This window comes from Chiloscyllium plagiosum, chromosome 18 (genome assembly GCF_004010195.1).
Source record: "Chiloscyllium plagiosum isolate BGI_BamShark_2017 chromosome 18, ASM401019v2, whole genome shotgun sequence".
NCBI classification, from domain to species: domain Eukaryota; kingdom Metazoa; phylum Chordata; class Chondrichthyes; order Orectolobiformes; family Hemiscylliidae; genus Chiloscyllium; species Chiloscyllium plagiosum.
This window is the reverse complement of record NC_057727.1, coordinates 52,759,969-52,779,025: the sequence shown is the minus strand read 5'-3', so window position 1 is coordinate 52,779,025 and position 19,057 is coordinate 52,759,969. Positions and strand designations below refer to the sequence as shown.

Here is a 19,057-nt window from a genome sequence, read left to right as displayed (position 1 = left end):
ATGACCACCTATTAACTTCATAAATACTGAACTGCATGAAATCAAGAGCTCTTGGAATAGCAGGCAGACAATCATGCTGTACAACATTAAGACTTGGGGTTCAAAATGACAATACCAACCGAGTAACTGTTCAGTAAATTAGAAATAAGACTGAAGGAGAGTGGAGCAACTGGGTGCTGTCCGTGGTCCTGGAGGATTGTTGCGAATGCGTGCTCAGCCCTTTCTCAAATCAGTGAGAAAGTGACACAGTTCCACTGAACCTGATTAATTGTATTTGTCAAAATATCTTTTGAGACTATAAATATTGAGAAAATAGCCTTTGGAGAACATGAAGATACCCTAGTGAGTTATGGCTCACCTCAGTGGTTTATTTGCAGGAAAGTGTTTAGTCATTCTGTATATACACTTGTGTGTTAACCAACTGAAAGAAATTGCCCAAAAAGGCATATTGACTTTATGCTGAAAAATAGAATAATTCATCATTTCCATTTCTTTCCATATTTAACTTAATGTGTTGCATAGAGAGGATTAGCTCAGAGGCAACAGCCAAATGATTTCCTAAAATAGTAAATCATAGAATCTCTACAGTGTGGAAGCAGGTCATTCAGCCCATCGAGTCCACACTAACCCTCCAAAGAAAATCTCACCCAGACCCAAGACCCACCTTATCCCTGTAACCCTGCATTTCCCCTGGTTGATTCACCCAACCTACATATCTCTGGACACTGAGCAATGGCCAATTCATCTAACACGCACATCTTTGGACTGTGGGAGGAAATTGGAGCAGCTGGAGGAAATGCACGCAGAAACAGGGAGAATGTACAAATTCCACACAGACAGCTGCCCTAGGCTGGAATCAAACCTGGGTTCCTGGTGCTGTGAGGCAACAGTGCTAACCGCTGAGCCACTGTGCTGCCCTCTATGGCTACATTCTCCAAATAATTCTACAAACTTTATTTGGCAATCTTGAACACTGAAAATATATAGTTTTATTATAGTAAGATTAAATAACAGATCATGCAGATGGAGATTGCTGCATAGAAATTTAATCGGCTTATATTTTATCCAATTTGGACCAGAGTTGATGCATTTGGAACTAACTGCAGCTAGAAATCCTGATGTAGCCCAAAATAATTACTGCAGAAAAACAAGGTACAGAATAGGAGTTGTAGCATTTTGTGAACACAAGGATTAAATCTCAGCCACTGACAAAAACATTTAATGAGTTGGACAAAAAAAATCCCAAAGCCTATGGAGTTCAAACAGGGGTCTTGGGTCTTCCTGCAAGATGATAGTTTGAAACATCAAAACCTAGTGCATTGCATGTTAGAAGATTACTTAACCTTCAGTTCCTACTCTTATAAAAAACATGCTTCATCAATACAGCGGAACCAGCCCACTCCACAATACTTCTGTTTTATCCAGAACGATCCATTAAAGCTGTTTGGTGAATGTTTTATTGTCAGTGATGAGGTTCAATTTTTCTTGAATCAAGAAAGAAATAATGGTCAACCAGCTCAATTTGTCAAATGTCAAAACTTAGATGTAAGAAATCTACAGTGATAATAGACATGGCTTTAAAAAAAAGACACTTTAAATCAGAGACAAAACTCTGAAAAATATCAAGCTCAAAACTAATTTATTATAGTTTTGTTCTCATTTTACACTATACGTTTCACAATAAAATTCATCATTTAAACCATTGATACTAAATGCAATTAGAGAGACATTCAGAAAAAACCTGGCAGCTAAAGTCCCTCAATAAATCACCAAAAGTATTTTTTTTGTTTTAAAATGTTGCAGTTTTTAAAAGCACGTTACATCATTATTGTTTTTAAACATTAACCACACATCTGTCTAAGGTAAATTGTAAAACTAGTTCAAGCAAAGAAGGCAAATTAAATTTACAAGTGTTTGGGCTTTCAAGTTCCAAAGAGAGCAAATTATAGTTGATACAACAATACAGTTTAGTTGGCTAACAGCATTCAATAGAAGAATGAATGGGTTCTAATTCCATATGTCAGCTTCAATATTCTAAAAATAACTATAACATGGGAAGTGGATCAGTGCCCAACAGTTAAGGTTAACAGCTTCTACTAAAATGAGCATACCTCAGAAGGCTCATCACTTCTTTAAAAACATGGGATGACTTGCATTGTCACCAATTATTATTGAGAGTTCTGTAGTAGAGACAGAAGTAAGTAGTCAAGCACAGCAACTGAGACATTTTGCAAGATAACTGGAGCTGCCCTTTTATTTTTGTTTTAAATGTTGAACAAAAGGCGATACGCTATACTAATAGGTCTTTGAAATATCCACCTGTCCTCACAGCTCTGCCAGAGGTTAGCAAAGTCAAAATACAAAAAGTTCAGAACTTTCATTTTTGCAGAAAAAAGCAAAATAAGTATCTGTGCTCCCTTTAACTAGAAGCAAAATTCCTCCAGAGTTACCACACATAGTAGCTTCTTGATGTGTCAACGGGCGTGGGTTTCACATCAGAAGAGCCATCTTTTTCTTTCTCACTATCCCCCTCCCATAGATTTATAAGTGGTGGATAAAGCTCATTCAAGGGAATGGAAGAGGTCTTCTGCATATACTTCTTCAGTGAATGGTGGTAGTTTTTCCGCTTGAGGCGCTTGGCAGTGTAAACAGCTATTGAGGCAATGCTAATGATGGCGAACATTGAACCCATTACAGCTGCTAAAGCTGTGCTCGTTCCCTGGTCAGAAATGTCCAGTGAGAATGCCACTCCCTTTGTTGTAACATTGACACATGATTTCTGAGTCTGCTGGTGGATATTAGAGACAGTAAGACAGACTTCGTATTCTGTTGAAGGTTGAAGATGAGTCAGGTTATATTCATGGACATCCACAGGAACCCTTGCAGTGTATGTAATGTGAGGGTTATCAATCTTCATAGTAGCTGAAGACCACTTCAAATTGGAAGTCATGACATTTGAGTTCACTCTCCATGAAACTAAGATAGAGTGGGACTCAGCTTGCTTCACATATATTTTCAGAACCTGAGTTCCATCTAGTAGGGTTCCATTAACTCGAATGGTTGCAACTCTTGTATCAGCTCCCTCAGAGTTCTGAGCAACACAAGTGTAACGGCCAGAGTCCTCAATGCGAATGTGAGAAACTTCAAGAGTTCCCTCACTGCTCAATTTATATTTATCTGACAGGATGTCAACTGTGATTTTACTTCCAAGCGGTGTCACCCAATAGATTTCAGGTTCTGGCTCTGCCATGGCACGACAATCTAAAGAAATGGTCATATCAACATCTACGTTCAGGTGATTTGGAAAGGTTTCATGTGCAATCATTGGGAGACACTGTTCGGCTGTCTCCTGCATGAGAACTTCTTTCACTTGTTGCCCTCTGTATTCAGGTGGCAAAGCACAAAACATGGACTGGGGCTCCATGAATCGAATGGTTGTTTTGTTTGAATTCATCCATTGAATAACACAGTCACATCTGATTGGGTTGCTGTGAATGCTTACTTCACGTAGGTTGGGAAGGTTATCGACAGTCTTCTGGTACAGAGCATTTAATGCATTATTATTAAGCATCAAACTTTCAAGGGATGGAACTTCCCGAAATGCATAGCGATGAATATATGATAGTTTAGGGTTATTTGTAGCTTCTAACTTTGTAAGTTCAGGCAGGTTATCCAGTGCATATCTGTCAATTGAAACAAGTTCAACCATATTGTTAATACCGAGTTCTTTCAAACGAAGCATGTTTTTGAAGTCACCTTCTTGAATTTTGTGAACAGGGTTCTTGTTTAAATCCAGGAATTTCAAGGCTGGGACTTTCTGAAGGGCAAGTTGGGGCACTCTTACCAGTTTATTGTCGTAGAACGAAAGACTTTCCAAACTATCCAATCCTACTAGAGCATTCCCAGGAACTTCTGTGAGTTCCATTCCAGCTAAAACCAGACTTCGCAAATTGCTGAGAGGTTTAAAGTTCATATCTAGGATGCCAATTACTGGGTTTTCTCCAATCATGAGAATCTCCAAATTTGGTGTAGACACAAACCAACGGCTGTCAATCACTCTTAGCTTGTTGGAATTTAGGTGAAGCCTCAGCAAATTCTTTAAGCCAGAAAAGGCATTTGCAGATATGCTATTAATCTGGTTGTGATTGATATACAGCTCCTGGAGATTGGCAAGATCCTGTAAGCAGTAATCAGGCATTTCCGCTATCTGGTTCTCCTCTAGATGTAGAGTGGTCAGATGTGTCAGGTTGGTTAGACCTACATCTTGAATATTAGTAAAATTGTTTTGAGAGAGGTCCAACTCTGTAAGGTTAAACATTTGCTCAAATTCATCAGTTGTCTTGGCAATATTGTTGCTCTGAAGCAAAAGCACCTGGGTGTCAGCAGAAAGGTTGCTAGGAATTCTGGTCAACCGAAGATCATTGCAGTCCACTGTAGCTGCTTCTCTGTATGTTGACTGTGGTGTGAACCATGGCCGGATTTCACAAACGCATAGCTGAGGGCATTCATTAGGCTGCGGAGATGCTTCAATTAGAAAAAGAGTCAGAAAACCCATCATTACATGACAAGTGGTAGAAAGATTCTTTCTACACATTTTTAAAAACTTTTCCTGAAACCAATGACAAATTATTGAGAGACTTGACGCTTGCAGCAAATTAATGCTTGGATGCAGAAGACAATTCAGCAGAAAACAGAGCCCTGGGGAGAGACGACTATCTGGTGCTTTTATAATGTGCTGGGGATAATCCCTATCCTCAGCTGCTCTTTTGTTAACCGTGCATGGTGAAAGCTTTTATCTTCTCAGCTATGTCTTGACTCCACCAGCATCTGCAAAGAGACAAAGAAAAATATCAGTTTGATGCCTGAAAAGACATGCAGAATGTAGATTCTACAACTTAATGCTAACACTCAACTGTAATTAGCAAATTAGAAGTAAAAGCAAAATATTGTGGATGCCAACTAGAAGTTCAGGAAAAAAAATCCAACATTTGCCCCATTTTAGATATTGCCATAACATATTCCTTTTAGTTTGTTTGTGCGGTACTTAATGCTACAAAATTTTTGAAAAATCAATTGTTATTCTAGACTATGATAGTCAAGGAAACATGTGAAACCCCATGCGAAACATAATATCTATATTTTCATATTACTTTAAAACATATACAGTATGTAAAAGTGTGCTAAAATATTTGGCTTGAGATCACAGATGCTCTTTTTTTCAACCAACACTCAGCTATTTCCATTTTTCTTTTCAGAACCCTCCCTCCTCTGTGGGATTCTCCACCAAGGCAGCAAATATTCTGACTGTTTTAATAATTAGCAAGTTTTGAGAAGATTTGTAGCTCAGGTTGAGGTTCTGGTATAACTTTGCTCACTGAGCTGGAAGGTTCCTTTTCAGACATTTTATCACCATACTAGGTAACATCATCAGTGAGCCTCCAGTGAAGTGCTGGCATTATGCCCTGCTTTCTATTTATTTGTTTAAGTTTCCTGGAGTTGGTGATGGCATTTCCTGTGTTGATGCCATTTCCTGTGTCGGTGATGTCATTTCCTGTTATTTTTCTCAGAGGATGGTAGACGGGATGCAAATCTATGTGTTTGTTGATGGAGTGTTGGAATGCCATGCTTCTAGGAATTCTCATGCGTGTGTCTGTTGGCTTGACCTAGGATGGATGTGTTGTCCAAGTTGAAGTGGTGTCCTTCCTCATCTGTGTGAGGATAGTAGTGGGAGTGGGTCATGTCATTTTGTGGCTAATTGATGTTCATGTATCCTGGTGGCGAGTTTTCTGCCTGTTTTTCTAATGTAGTATTTGTTACAGTTCTTGCAAGGTATTTTGTAAATGACGTTCATTTTGCTTGTTGTCTGTGTAGTATCTTTTAAGTTTATTAGCTGCGGCACGGTGGCACAGTGGTTAGCGCTGCTGCCTCACAGTGCCAGAGACCCGGGTTCAATTCCTGCCTCAGGTGACTGTATGTATGGAGTTTGTACATTCTTCCTGTGTTTGCGTGGGTTTCCTCTGGGTGCTCTGGTTTCCTCCCACAGTCCAAAGATGTGCAGGTTAGGTGAATTGGCCATGCTAAATTGCCTGTAGTGTTAGGTGAAGGGGTAAATGTAGGAGTACGGTTGGGTTGCGCTTCAGTGGGTCGGTGTGGACTTGTTGGGCCGAAGGGCCTGTTTCCACACTAAGTAATCTCTAATTGTGCAGTTGTTTGGCAGCACACAAGAGTAGCCCAAGGTGGATTAATCTCAATTTCAACAGCTTCCTTTATTGATGGAAGCCAAGCCAGTGGTAGTATTCTTGCTGAGTCAGCACTCCCACTCCAAGAAATAAAGCTCACTCTTCTACAGTCAGAAGCTCATATGTTCCAGTCCTTCAAAGGCTTGAACACAATCTCTAGTGTCTGTTCAGTGCATTGCCGAGGGAGTACTGCACTATGCAATGTGACATGCTTTGGAGAGCACAAGCTCTGAACAACCCTCTTCATCTGCATCTCACAAAGATTTAGGGAGTTCTGCCAATGTTTAGGACCCTATCAATGCCCAAAACCAGAGATCCACTTGTTTAATTGGCACATGTAAATTTTTAAAAAGCAACCAGTTACACTATTAGTGGAATTAAATGGCTCAGATCTTCTGATAGGAAAATAACAGCTGAAGTGTAGACTAAAGTTGCTCATCAGGACTGTGTGAAATTTCCAATGCAGCAGATTCTGCAGTGATTACCCAGCAAGTTTGCATTTTTGAGGGACAGTCACCCTGCATTTGAAATCCTGAAAAAAGTCCTTGATTCTGAGCTAGCAGTGGAGATATGGAAGTCTCAACTCATTTATCTCAACAGTTAGCCAGGTATGGTTAGATGAATTAAAACCTGCTCTAGCTCCTGGCTAATAATGAACCTGATCTCCCAACTCACTGTTGACCACCTTCCAGATTAGAATTCTGAACCAGATCAGAAGATTTGGGCCAATATTTAAGTTTCTCACCAGCCATTTCAAGGTGAAGACCAAACATCCTTTCTATATTTCACCACAAAATGGATTTAAACCACAATTATTATCAAATGTATTTTCAAATTATTGAGCTGGACAGCTGAAGGCAACTTTAATGACTTTTAATGTGATTGCTCAACTGACAACTTTAAAAAGGAACAGATTACACTTAATAGATTTTGAGCAGGCTGGAAAATCAAAATGTACAAAGACCATCCCTACAAGTAGAGACAGAAGATATATTCATATACATTCCCATAGCAATATACCAAATTGTGTGATTAATGGCAAATAACTTTGTCTATTTCCATTAGTTCCAAGAAGCAGGGTTGTTAGGTAGTGTGTGCACAGACAAGTGGTATCCCATGAGGAGAAAATTCTTCAACCAGAGAGTGAGGACCTATTGAATTCTCTGCCACAGAAAGCAGTTGGGGCCAAAACGCGAATGTTTTTAAGAAGGGGTCAGCTAGTGCTCTTTGGGCTGATGGAATCAAAGGACATGAGGGAAAGAGAGAATAGGGTACAGCGTCAGATGATTAACCATGATCATATTGAGCAATGGAATTGGCTTGAAGGGCAAAATGGCCAACTCCTGCTATTTTCTGATTATTTTGTTGTTTCCCTAACCACTCAGATTGAAGTAATATCGATGAGCACAGCATAAAAAAAAGAAATTAAAATGCGTGATGTCAGATCACATATACAGAAATAGAGAGATGGGATTAACTATAAGGAGCTAAAAAATTGAAAATATTGAAATCATCTCCAATCACAATCGGAATCTGCAGGAATGAGATTCCACATTTGTTAGCGTTAAAGTTCATCCAATATCAATGTTTCTTTCCAAATTTCTCAACTGTCAAGACTATTTGTCTTGGCCACACCACAAACTTCATTCTGTCACTACAAAGTCCATCCTTCTCCTTGAGGATTGTTTGAGGCCAAATCAGATTGTTGGCAAAGTTAGTGTTAAAAATTAACATCAAACCACATATCACAATGACTGCCTTTATCTGCCTGTTTATGTTTATTATTACCTCAAACTTCTTGTTGTTGAAGTCTCATCTAAACCTTTACAAACCTAAGGGTCTGATTATCCTGCTGCTCTCCCACTTTACATTCTCCCGAAACAATACATCACCCAAATCCATCTGCTGGTGTCTTTATTTATTACCAAGTCCCAATTATCCTCCATTCCTGCACTCGCTCACCTTCACCTGTTCTTAAATACATTTCAAAGGTGCTACATAATGACATGTTGTTGTACCGCAGCAGTAATGTCATAAGTGATAATGGGTATAAAGGCTCAATGAAACAAATGCTAACTTTTCTCTGGTACATGTAACTTATGTCCATGAGAGAAAGACAAGACCATCTCACCAGGCAATGTATTTAAGATGGTGAATCAGTTGACAAAATACTGCTCCTTCTAAAGAAACAGTAGCTCTGATAGTAACCTTCTTAAAAACATAGAAAGTAGGAGCAGGAATTCGATAATTCAACTCTGCTCCAGCATGATTAGAATCCTGACAGTGTAGAAACAGGCTCTTCGGCCCAACAAGTCAACACTGACCCTCCAAAGAGTATCCCACCCAAACTCACTCCCCTACATTTACCCCTAACCTACACATCCCTGAACATGTTGGGGAATTTAAGCATGGCCAATTCACCTAACCTGCACATCTTTGGACTATTAGAGGAAACCAGAGCACCCAGAGGAAACCCATGCAGACATGGGGAGAACTTGCAAAGTTCACACAGTCGCCTGAGGCTGGAATCGAACTCGGGTTCCTGGCGCTGTGAGGCAGCAGTGCTAACCACTGACCCACCAATTTCTCCCATGCTCTTCAATCCGTTAGCCCTAAGAACTACATCTAACTCCTTCTTAGAAATATTCAATGTTTTGGCATCAACCACTTTCCATGGCAAAGAATTCCAAGGCTCACTTCTTTGGGTAAAAAAAATTCTCCTCATCTCAATCCTAAATGGCGTACCTCTGTATCCTTAACCGGTCACCCCTGGTTCTGGACTTTCCAGTCTTTGTGAATATTCTTCCTGCATTCACTTGATTTAGGTATCCAACAGGGCATTCTATTTCTGTGGAAGTTGACATACGATTTCCAAACAGCGAGGGACTTGCCTCAGCCTTATTAATATTACAAAATTCAGACCAAACTTTCGTTTCTTGAGACATCAAAAGAAACTAATTCCAATTGGTATGAAATACAATGGCCCTGCAGACTAGTGCTTCCAACATTTATTTGTTTTTTTCTCCTTTAGGGATTAAAACAAAATAGAATTGGAGGTGGAAATAATACACTCCACTCCCTGAACAGCTGAAGGGTGTTGGTGGACACCGCGTGCTCCCTCTCCAGAGACACCCGGGCTTTAACATAACCACGGAGGAGGGGCAGGCAATCAGCCCTAACGTCTCCCTCCACGGCCCGCTGCCTGGACCTGTTTATGGCCAGTTTGGCCAGGCCCGGGAGCAGACCCACGAGGAGGTCCTTCCAACATTATTTTTTCAACTGCGCTAGTGCTTATTTTTTCCCCAGCACCCATATTGTGTGTGTGCAGGTGTGAGACACAGTGAAAGACACAAGGTGCATGAATCTTTATTCAAATTTCCACCACTAGGAAAAAAGGAAACACCCGAGTGGCCAGTGACAAGCAGTGCCCTTCACATCAAAGGGCAGTGCAGTGTGATCAAATAATGAAGGGGAGGGCAGGGATTAAATCAAAATAGAGTTAGAGAGGGAAATAATGCACTCCACTCCCTCCGGTGCCCATCTCTCCCTGAGCAACTCCAGGGTTTTGGTGGACACCGCGTGCTCCTTCTCCAAGGACACCCAGGCTCTAATTTAATCACGGAAGAGGGGCAGGCAGTCGGCCCTAATGACCCCCCCCTCCACGGCCCGCTCCCTGGACCTATTTATGGCCAGTTTGGCCAGGCCCAGGAGCAGACCCATGAGGAGGTCCTTCCAACATTTATACTGTGTGAGAAGAACTTACTGACTGGTTGACTCTAATAGGGATGCTGCCATGGAGCATGCAGTTAGGTAACAACTGACAGTTAACTGCCGAGCTTTGTTTCAACTTAAACCAAGCAGGTCCCTTTCGTATCAGTTAAGGTAAAGCTGTGATACGTGAACTAGTGAATGACCATCTTTTTGGTTTTACAGCAGTATTCTGTTGGTATTAAACACACTCATATTACTACTGCAAAACATCAGTATGAAATACGAGCTTTTTTTCATTACTCAAGCATTTGAGATACCTTGCCATAACTGGAAGCATGTTAGGCACTTTTCAGCACTAAACATGACAGCCTTAGTTCCTGCCACGATGTTGTGTGATATCATCAAGAAAATGATCAAAATCAGACTGGCCATTATCCCATGGGATGGCTCTGATTCACCCTTTCCAGCCAGAAAGAACATATCTACACACTGCAGCCTAATTCTACTCTATAGGTGAAAACCATTCTCTGGTTCATTTTTCATGACAATGCCTGAACTAGAGTCAAACGGTTTCATTTAAAATTGAAAGAAAGCTTGGCAGTTAACTGTACATCAATCAGACTGATAGTGATTTTGGTGAAGAATATGCAAAATTCCAAAACTGCCAATAAATCAGCACTCTTCTCTCAGCATAACAAGGTGAAAGTGAGGACTTCAGATGCTGGAGATCAGAGTACAGATTAGAGTGGTGCTGGAAAAGCACAGCAGGTCAGGCAGGATCTGAGGAACAGGGTGAAGGGCTGATGAAGGGCTTTTGCCTGAAACGTCGATTTTCCTGCTCCTCAGATCCTGCCTGACCTGCTGTGCTTTTCCAGCACCACTCTAATCTGGAGTCTCAGCATAATAGTCATTTTTCCTTTTACTTATTTCTTACAAATTGTCCTGATGAGTGTAAAATTAAATAAATCAGCAAGTGTCTATTTTTTGATTAAAAAAGGCAGTATTCAAAACAATCGTTCTGGTCTTCAACTGCCTGGGCATTTGTTAGTCAGCAGTCTTCTGTGATAAATGCCAATCCACCTTCTTCGAGATATTTTCCCAATCCCAGGTAGAGCTCATTCTCTTTAGAATCAGATATTCATCTTTTATAGATGGCTCTGCATTATTGCAGTTCTTTTACTGCAGCTTTGAGGCTTCGGAAATCAAATTGACTGTATAACCAATGCAGACCTAATTCACACTTTGGAAACTATTATTATAATGATGCTACTTACATTTGATTTACAAACAGCAGATTGCACTTCACAACAGAAACTAATTGGCAATCTTGGAATTAGGTTGAGCCTGCTGCCCATTTATTATTGGGCCAATTATTCTGAAAATGTGATGGTTTTAATACAAAATGTACATAAATAAACTAAGCTCATTTCACAAGGACAGTGCCTAATCAACATGGAGCAATGGTAAAACCAATGAGTCAATACATTGATTTAGTTTTAGAGATTTTGTTTCAAAGTTATATATCTGGTGAAGAGTCATTCACAGTGTCATGATCAATGCCTGATTTATATCACAAAAACAGATTGTTTGGTCATTATCACAGCACAGTTTATGAGAATTTAGATTAGATTAGATTCCCCAAAATGTGGAAACAGGCCCTTCGGCCCAAGAAGTCCACACCAACCCTCGGGAGAGTAACCCATCCAGACCCATTTCCCTCTGACTAACACTACGGGTAATGTAGCATTGCCAATTCACCTGGGTTGCTCGTCTTTGGGCTGGGAGGAAACCCACGCAGACACAGGGAGAAAGTGCAAACTCCACACAGCCAGTCACCTGAGGCTGGAATCAAATCTGAGTCCCTGGTGCTGTGAGACAACAGTGCTAACCACTGAGCCACCGTGCCACCCCATTTAGATTAGATTACTTACAGTGTGGAAACAGGCCCTTCAGCCCAACAAGTCCACACCGCCCTGCTGAAGCGCAACCCACCCATACCCCTACATTTACCCCTTACCTAACACTACGGGCAATTTAGCATGGCCAATTCACCTGACCTGCACATCTTTGGACTGTGGGAGGAAACCGGAGCACCCAGAGGAAACCCACGCAGACACGGGGAGAACATGCAAACTCCACACAGTCGCCTGAGGCAGGAATTGAACCCGGGTCTCTGGCGCTGTGAGGCAGCAGTGCTAACCACTGTGCCACCGTGCCACCCACTATGATATGTTTCTTACAGTACAGCAGAGACTAAACTTCAGAAGTACTTAATTGACTGTAAAGTATTTTAGGATGCTTGTTCATAGACACACTGTACATATGCAAACTTTTCTGTTACTTTAACTGTTGGGTATTTATATATTGGAGCCAACTGACAAAAGAAAAGAACATGAGGATTGCCGATGCTGGAGATCAGAGTCGAGAGTGGGCTGCTGGAAAAGCACAGCAGGTCAGGCAGCATCCGAGGAGCAGGCGAATCAACATTTCAGGCAACAGCCCTTCATCAGGAATTAATCTTGTGAGCCGAGAGGGTGGAGAGATAAAAGTGCGGGGTGGGGCTGGGAGGAAGGTAGCTGAGACTGCAAAAGGTAGACGGAGGTGGGGGTAATGGTGATAGGTTGGAGAGGAGGGTGGAGTGGATAGGTGGAAAGGAAGATGGACAGGTGGGACAGGTCATGAGGGCGGTGCCGAGTTGGAAGGTTGGAACTGGGGTAAGGTGAGGGGAGGGGAAATGAGGAAACTGATGAAATCCACTGATGCCATGTGGCGCTGCCACTCCAACCACCACCACCATGGCCGACGATGACATCGCTTCTGTCCCCTCTAAAATGACCATGCCGCCTCCGCGATTTCCGGCCAGACAACCACCGCTGCGACTGCTACAAGTTCCACCGTTGCCATGACCATTGTAAGATCCACCGTGAAGCCTAACCAGAACATCACTTCTGCCTCCGATGTTGCCTCTGCCATAGCCACTTCTGCCCTGACATCACCTAAGCCACACATTCTGCCACTACTGCCCCCACCGATATCCCTATGTCCTTGATCCCTACTTCCAACTGCCGCTGGGACATCGACTGCCTGAACCTGTCCACCCCTTCCCCCACTCCAACCTCCCACCCTTTCAATGCGCAGCCCTCCACTCCCTCCACTCAACTCCAACCTCACTATAAACCAGCGGACAAAGGGGTTGCAATGGTAGTTTGGCTTACTACACCGCTGAAGCCAGGCACCAAGTTGAAGACACCTCCTCCTACCACCCCCTCGACCATGACCTCATCCCCCATCACCAAACCATCATCTCCCAGACCATCCACAACCTCATCACCTCAGGGGATCTCCTATCCACAGCTTCCAACCTCATAGTTCGGAAACCCCGCACCGCCCTGTTCTACTTCCTACCCAAGATTCATAAGCCTGACTGCCCCGCGAACCTATCATCTCAGCCCGCTCCTGCTCCACCAAATTCATCTCCATCTACCTCAATACTGTCCTATCCTCCTGATCCAGGAACTCCCCACATACCATCGGGACACCACCCATGCCTCCACCTCCTCCAAGACTTCCGTTTCCCCGGCCCCCAATTCCTCATCTTCACCATGGATATCCAATCCCTCTATACTTCTATCTGTCATGACGAAGGCCTCCAAGCCCTCCATTTCTTCCTCTCCCAACATCCCCAACAGTACCCTTCCACCGACACTCTCATTCGTTTGGCTGAACTGGTCCTCACCCTCAATAATTTCTCCTTTGTATCCTCCCACTTCCTTCAGACAAAAGGGGTAGCCATGGGCACGTGTATGGGCCCCAGCTATGCCTGTCTCTTTGTTGGCTATGTAGAAAAGTCTATCTTCCGCAGTTACACTGGCACCACTCCCCACCTCTTCCTCCGCTACATTGATGACTGTATCAGCGCCATATCGTGCTCCCACGAGGAGGCTGAACAGTTCGTCAACTTCACCAACACATTCCACCCCAATCTTAAATTCACCTGGACCATCTCTGACAACTCTCTTCCACTCCTGACCTCTCCATCTCCATCAATGGTGAGTGACTAAACACGGACATCTTCTACAAACCCATCGACTCCCACAGATTCCTGGACTACACCCCCTCCCACCTGCCTCCTGTAAAAATGCTATCCCTTATTCCCAATTCCTCCACTTGCACCGCATCTGCTCCCAAGAGGACCAGTCCCACTACAGAACACACCAGATGGCTTCCTTCTTCCAAGAGAACAATTTCCCCTTCCACTTAGTCGATGATGTCCTCCAGCACATCTCATCCACTTCTGCACCTCCACCCTTGAACCCAAACTTCCAACCTCAACAAGGACAGAACCCCACCCCAGTCCTCACCTTCCACCCCACCAAACTCCGTATATATCACATCATCCTCCACCATTTCCATCACCTACAAATGGACCCCAACAGAGATATATGTCCCTCCCCATCCGCTTTCCATAAAGATCATTCCCTCTGCGTCTCTCTTGTCAGGTTGATGGCCCACACCAACCCACCCTCCCCTCCCAGCATCTTCCCCTGCCACCACAGGAATTACAAAACCTGTGCCCCCCTCACCTCCATCCAAGGCCCCAAAGGAGCCTTCCACATCCAGAGTTTTATCTGCACTTTCACACTAGTCATTTACTGTATCCGTTGCTCCCGATGTGGCCTCCTCTACATTGGGGACACAAGAGGTCTATTTGCAGAGCACTTCAGAGAACATCTCCAGAACAGCCGCACCAACCAAACCCACCGCCCCATGGCCAAACACTTCAAATCCCCCTCCCACTCCACCAAGGACATACAGGTCTTGGGTCTCCTCCAACATCACACCCTTACCACCCAACACCTGGAGGAAGAATGCCTCATCTTCTACCTTGGATCCCTCCAACCACATGGCATCAATGTGGATTTCTACCCCCTCCCATTTATCTCTCCACCCTCTCGGCTCACAGCCTCATTCGTGATGAAGGGCTCTTGCCCAAAACGTCAATTCTCCTGCTCTGCGGATGCTGCCTGACCTGCTGTGCTTTTCCAGCATCCCACTCTCGACTTTCATTTTTATAGTGCCTTTGATAACATCAAAACATCCCAAGATCATGTGAGTGGCTCAGTGGTTAGCACTGCTGCCTGACAGCACTAGGGACATGGGTTCAATTCCACATTTGGGTTAGTGTCCATGTGGAGTTTGCACATTCTCCTGTGTCTATATGGGTTTTCTCCGGGTGCTCCAGTTTCCTCCCACTGTCCAAAGGATGTGCAGATTACATGGATTGATCATGCTAAATTGCTCATGGTGTCCAGTATGTGCTTGTTGGGTGGATTAGCCATGGGAAATGCAGGGTTACAGAGATGGGGTAGGGGTGTAAGTGTGATGGTCTTCAGAAGGTTGGTGTGGACTCAATAGGCTGAATGGCCCACTTCCACACCGTAGGGATTCTATGACATTTACAGCTAAGTAAACATTTTTGGAATGGGAAAATGTGAGAGCCAATTTGTCCATAGCAAGTTTTCAAAATAGTAATGTGACAGTGAGAGCTTGTTTGGTAGTTCAGAGCTTGATGATTGCTAAAAACAAATTGCTCCAATGAATGCGAGACAGAAAGAGTACTTCAGCAATAAAAAAAGACACAGCTAAATTATCTGATTAAGTTATCTGTTTTAGTGATGTTGGTTGAGGGACAAAATCTTCCCAGTCGTCAGGAAGTATTCCACTCTGAGACTTCAAATAACATGTTCAGATTTTCTTTCTACTCATTTGAGGGGGCAGACAAAGCCTCAGTTTAATTCCTGAAGGCCTCCTGAAAGAGGAGGCCTTCAACAGTGCAATCTCACCCCCCCCCCCCCCACCAAATAATGTACAATGTCAACCTGCTTTTTGTATTCAGGTCTTCAGAATGAGGTTTGATCTATAACCTCCTAACTCAGGCAAACGCGATACCAACTGAGCCACAGATGATAATAAAACCTTAAAATGAATTCCACAGAGTCACTTAGCCACTCCAGGAAGCTCTCCTTATTTCCATTGAAAGTCAGACAGCAAATGACCTGAACACTTCCCGAAGGAAAGCCTGAAAGCCCCCTTGGGTGAAACAACACAGGAATATGAGCTTCACTGGTTGGACCAACTGATAGTATTTGTAACTGTAAACAGCGACCTTTTGATTAACTAATTATCGTTCTCATTACCATTGTGTTTCTCAATCACAGGACCACATTGAATACAATGGACCATTTTATTTCTTTCTCTACAAACATGTAACAGGAACAATACACATGTCTCAACATCCACATCAATGTGTCAACCTTTGTTAAAGTAAATCATTGCTCGTGCAGCTGTGACTGCAAAGATTTGTTTGTATTGAAAGAACAAGATAAATAGAAAGAGACTTCTCTATTTTAAAGCAAAGATTAGTGTTACTGTATATTTATACCTGGCATATATTTACACTGGAAAAAAAATTCTATGCATTCAAAATGATTCTAAATTAATAATCAGTGTTAAAAATACTTGAAAAATACTTCTATAATAGTCAGAAGCTTTTAAACCGCAATTTAAATCCAAGAATGTTCCTTTTTTCTTGTCATCCAGAGCTTCAAATGAATTTTGTTCCTTTTTCGACGCAGACATAGTCAAGAAGTGACATCCAATTAAGTTATACAGAGTTACAAAAAGATTATCATGAAATGGATTTTTTGCCTTGAATTAAACCAGTCATGATTTCATATGCAGAAGCCTGAAGTTTTTCAAACATGGGCTCGCTTTTACTGTCAGGTTTTGAAATAGGCTCAGAAGGTGGAAAAAAAAAGCTGTCATGATTTTCTGACAATTTGTAACTGTCAAAGGAAATATTCACAAGAGTGTTCCAACATCACACAGCTCAGCCTATAGCTGGTGTCTCAGCTGGTTCACTAAAGTAATTAAAAAGGTGTTTATTTGGATTGATTGCATATTCCTGAGGGGGTGCACTTTAAGCAAGCATCCTGTGAAATTATGCATGACATCACATCAGTTCGATTGTAATTAAAAGGTATTTTAGAACAAAACATGCAGGAGAATTGTAGCATACACCTTTGTGCTGAAATGCAGTGCCATATCCATCTTGTGCATCTCGATGTTAGAATTAACTAACTGCACAGCCCTGTTTTCCGTCACCTCACCAGAAATGTCTCAGCCCAAAGCTCTAGATTTCCCTCCATCCTTCTGTTTACTGAACCTAAGATGTTCCTTAAAGCCTCTTTTTGTTTAAGATGTAATCATCTAATAGCACCTTCTGTATTCAGTAGTAAACTTCTTCTGGTAACATTTTTGGTAAAGAAATGTCCTAAAGTGTTTCACAAGTTAAAAGGTGTTATATAAATGCAAGGTTTTGTTGAGCAATGCTTCTGAAATAACTCCACAGAGGCCATCACCAAGTCACCCATTATTCACACAAAGTTAAAAATCACACAACACCAGGTTATAGTCCAACAGGTTTAATTGGAAGCACTAGCTTTCAGAGTGCCGCTCCTTTATCAGATGGTCAGAAGGAGCAGCCGTTCCGAAAACTAGTGCTTCCAATTAAACCTGTTGGACTATAACCTGGTGTTGTGTGATTCTTAACTTTGTAAACCCCAATCCAATACCAGCATCTCCAAATCATTTTTTCACACATGGAGAGTCTTTGACACTGATGAAGCACCCTCAGTAGGGAGACAGAAGGCTTGATGATGTAGTGCAATTTGAACAACTTCTCTCTCAAAATCTGCAGAACTAAAGAAAGAAAGGAGTAAAACCCACTCGCATCTACATCAATGGAGCTAAGGTTGAGAGGGTGGAGAATGTCAAGTTCCTTGGAGTGATAATAACCAACAACTTGTCCTTGACTTCCCATGTAGATGCGAAGGTCAAGAAGTCACAACAACACCGTTTCTTCCTCAGGCAGCTCAGGAAATTTGACATGTCCATAAAGACCCTCACCAACTTCTACAGATGCACCATTGAAAGCATAATGGTCTTGTATAGCAACTGCTTTTCCCAGAACCGTAACAAACTACTGAAGGTTGTATGCACAGCCCAGACCATCGCAGAAGCCAACCTTCTATCAATGGACTCCATTTACATGGCCCGTTGCCACAGAAAGGCTGCCACCATCATCAAAGACCCACCGCACCCCGGTAATGATCTCCGACAAGCTCTTCTGTCAGGCAGAAGACACAGAAGCTTGAACACAGATACACACACCAGCGGGCTCAAGAAAAGCTTCTTCCCAGCCATTATTAAACGGATGGGCTCTCCAGCCTCAAATAACGCTGACCTTGTTAACGTCGCTTTCGCCTAATGTGCGCCCTGTGCAGTGTCACCTGTACGCCTCTGTCCCAGCCTTTCTGATCTGCAAATCCATGCTTACTGTGATCTGCCTGGACTGTCACAAACAGGGCTTTTTGCTGTACTTCGGTACACATGACAATAAATCAACAAACCAGAGCCAGCTCACAGAATGAACAGGACATCTGACAGTCCTTTTTTTTTCACTTTTAGAACTTTAGTTTAGCAGCACAAACATAACTGAGATTGTCATAATAGTTTGTGCAAATGATGTACAATGATGAATAAGAATTCCTCACAAGATAGACATCTGTTCAGATGGTCTTCGTGGCAAGTGCAAAAACTTCCAGGTCCCATCATCTGTGGCACTATGTTATATTCACCTAATCAATTTTAAATACATTTTCTCAAGCACTTCACATGATTCAATGACAATTTCTATCAAACCTAATCATTAGAATTAGGCAGAATCCTGGGCCCTGGAATTCCCACCAAATCACAGAACAGTCCTTTTTTTTTTTCTTTTTTTTTCTTCTTTCTCTGCTTTTTTTTTCTTTTTCCTAACGTAACCGGAATCTCCTGTTGTTTTTTTTTTTGTTTTGTTTTTTTCCCCCACACTACCACCTAAGTGCGGTAGTGCTTATTATATATATATTTTTTTCCCCAGCACCCATGGTGTGTGTGTGCGCAGGTGTGAGACACAGTGAAAGACACAAAGTGCACGAATCTTTATTCAATTTCCACCACCAGGAAAACACCCGGGTGGCCAGTGACAAACACTGCCCTTCACA

At 42.4% G+C, this 19,057-nt stretch overlaps 1 protein-coding gene across 2 annotated transcripts in view; it reads right to left on the bottom strand.

Moving 5' to 3' along the window:
- Nucleotides 1-1,611: 1,611 nt before the first annotated feature.
- Nucleotides 1,612-19,057, bottom strand: part of lrrn1 (leucine rich repeat neuronal 1) — a 47,113-nt gene continuing 29,667 nt past the window's right edge. For both annotated transcript variants that reach the window (XM_043708389.1, XM_043708388.1), the window contains one exon: nt 1,612-4,827. In XM_043708389.1, the coding sequence (XP_043564324.1) occupies nt 2,447-4,594 (2,148 nt within the window). In that variant the 5' untranslated portion in view covers nt 4,595-4,827 and the 3' untranslated portion in view covers nt 1,612-2,446. The remainder of the gene's footprint in view (nt 4,828-19,057) is intronic.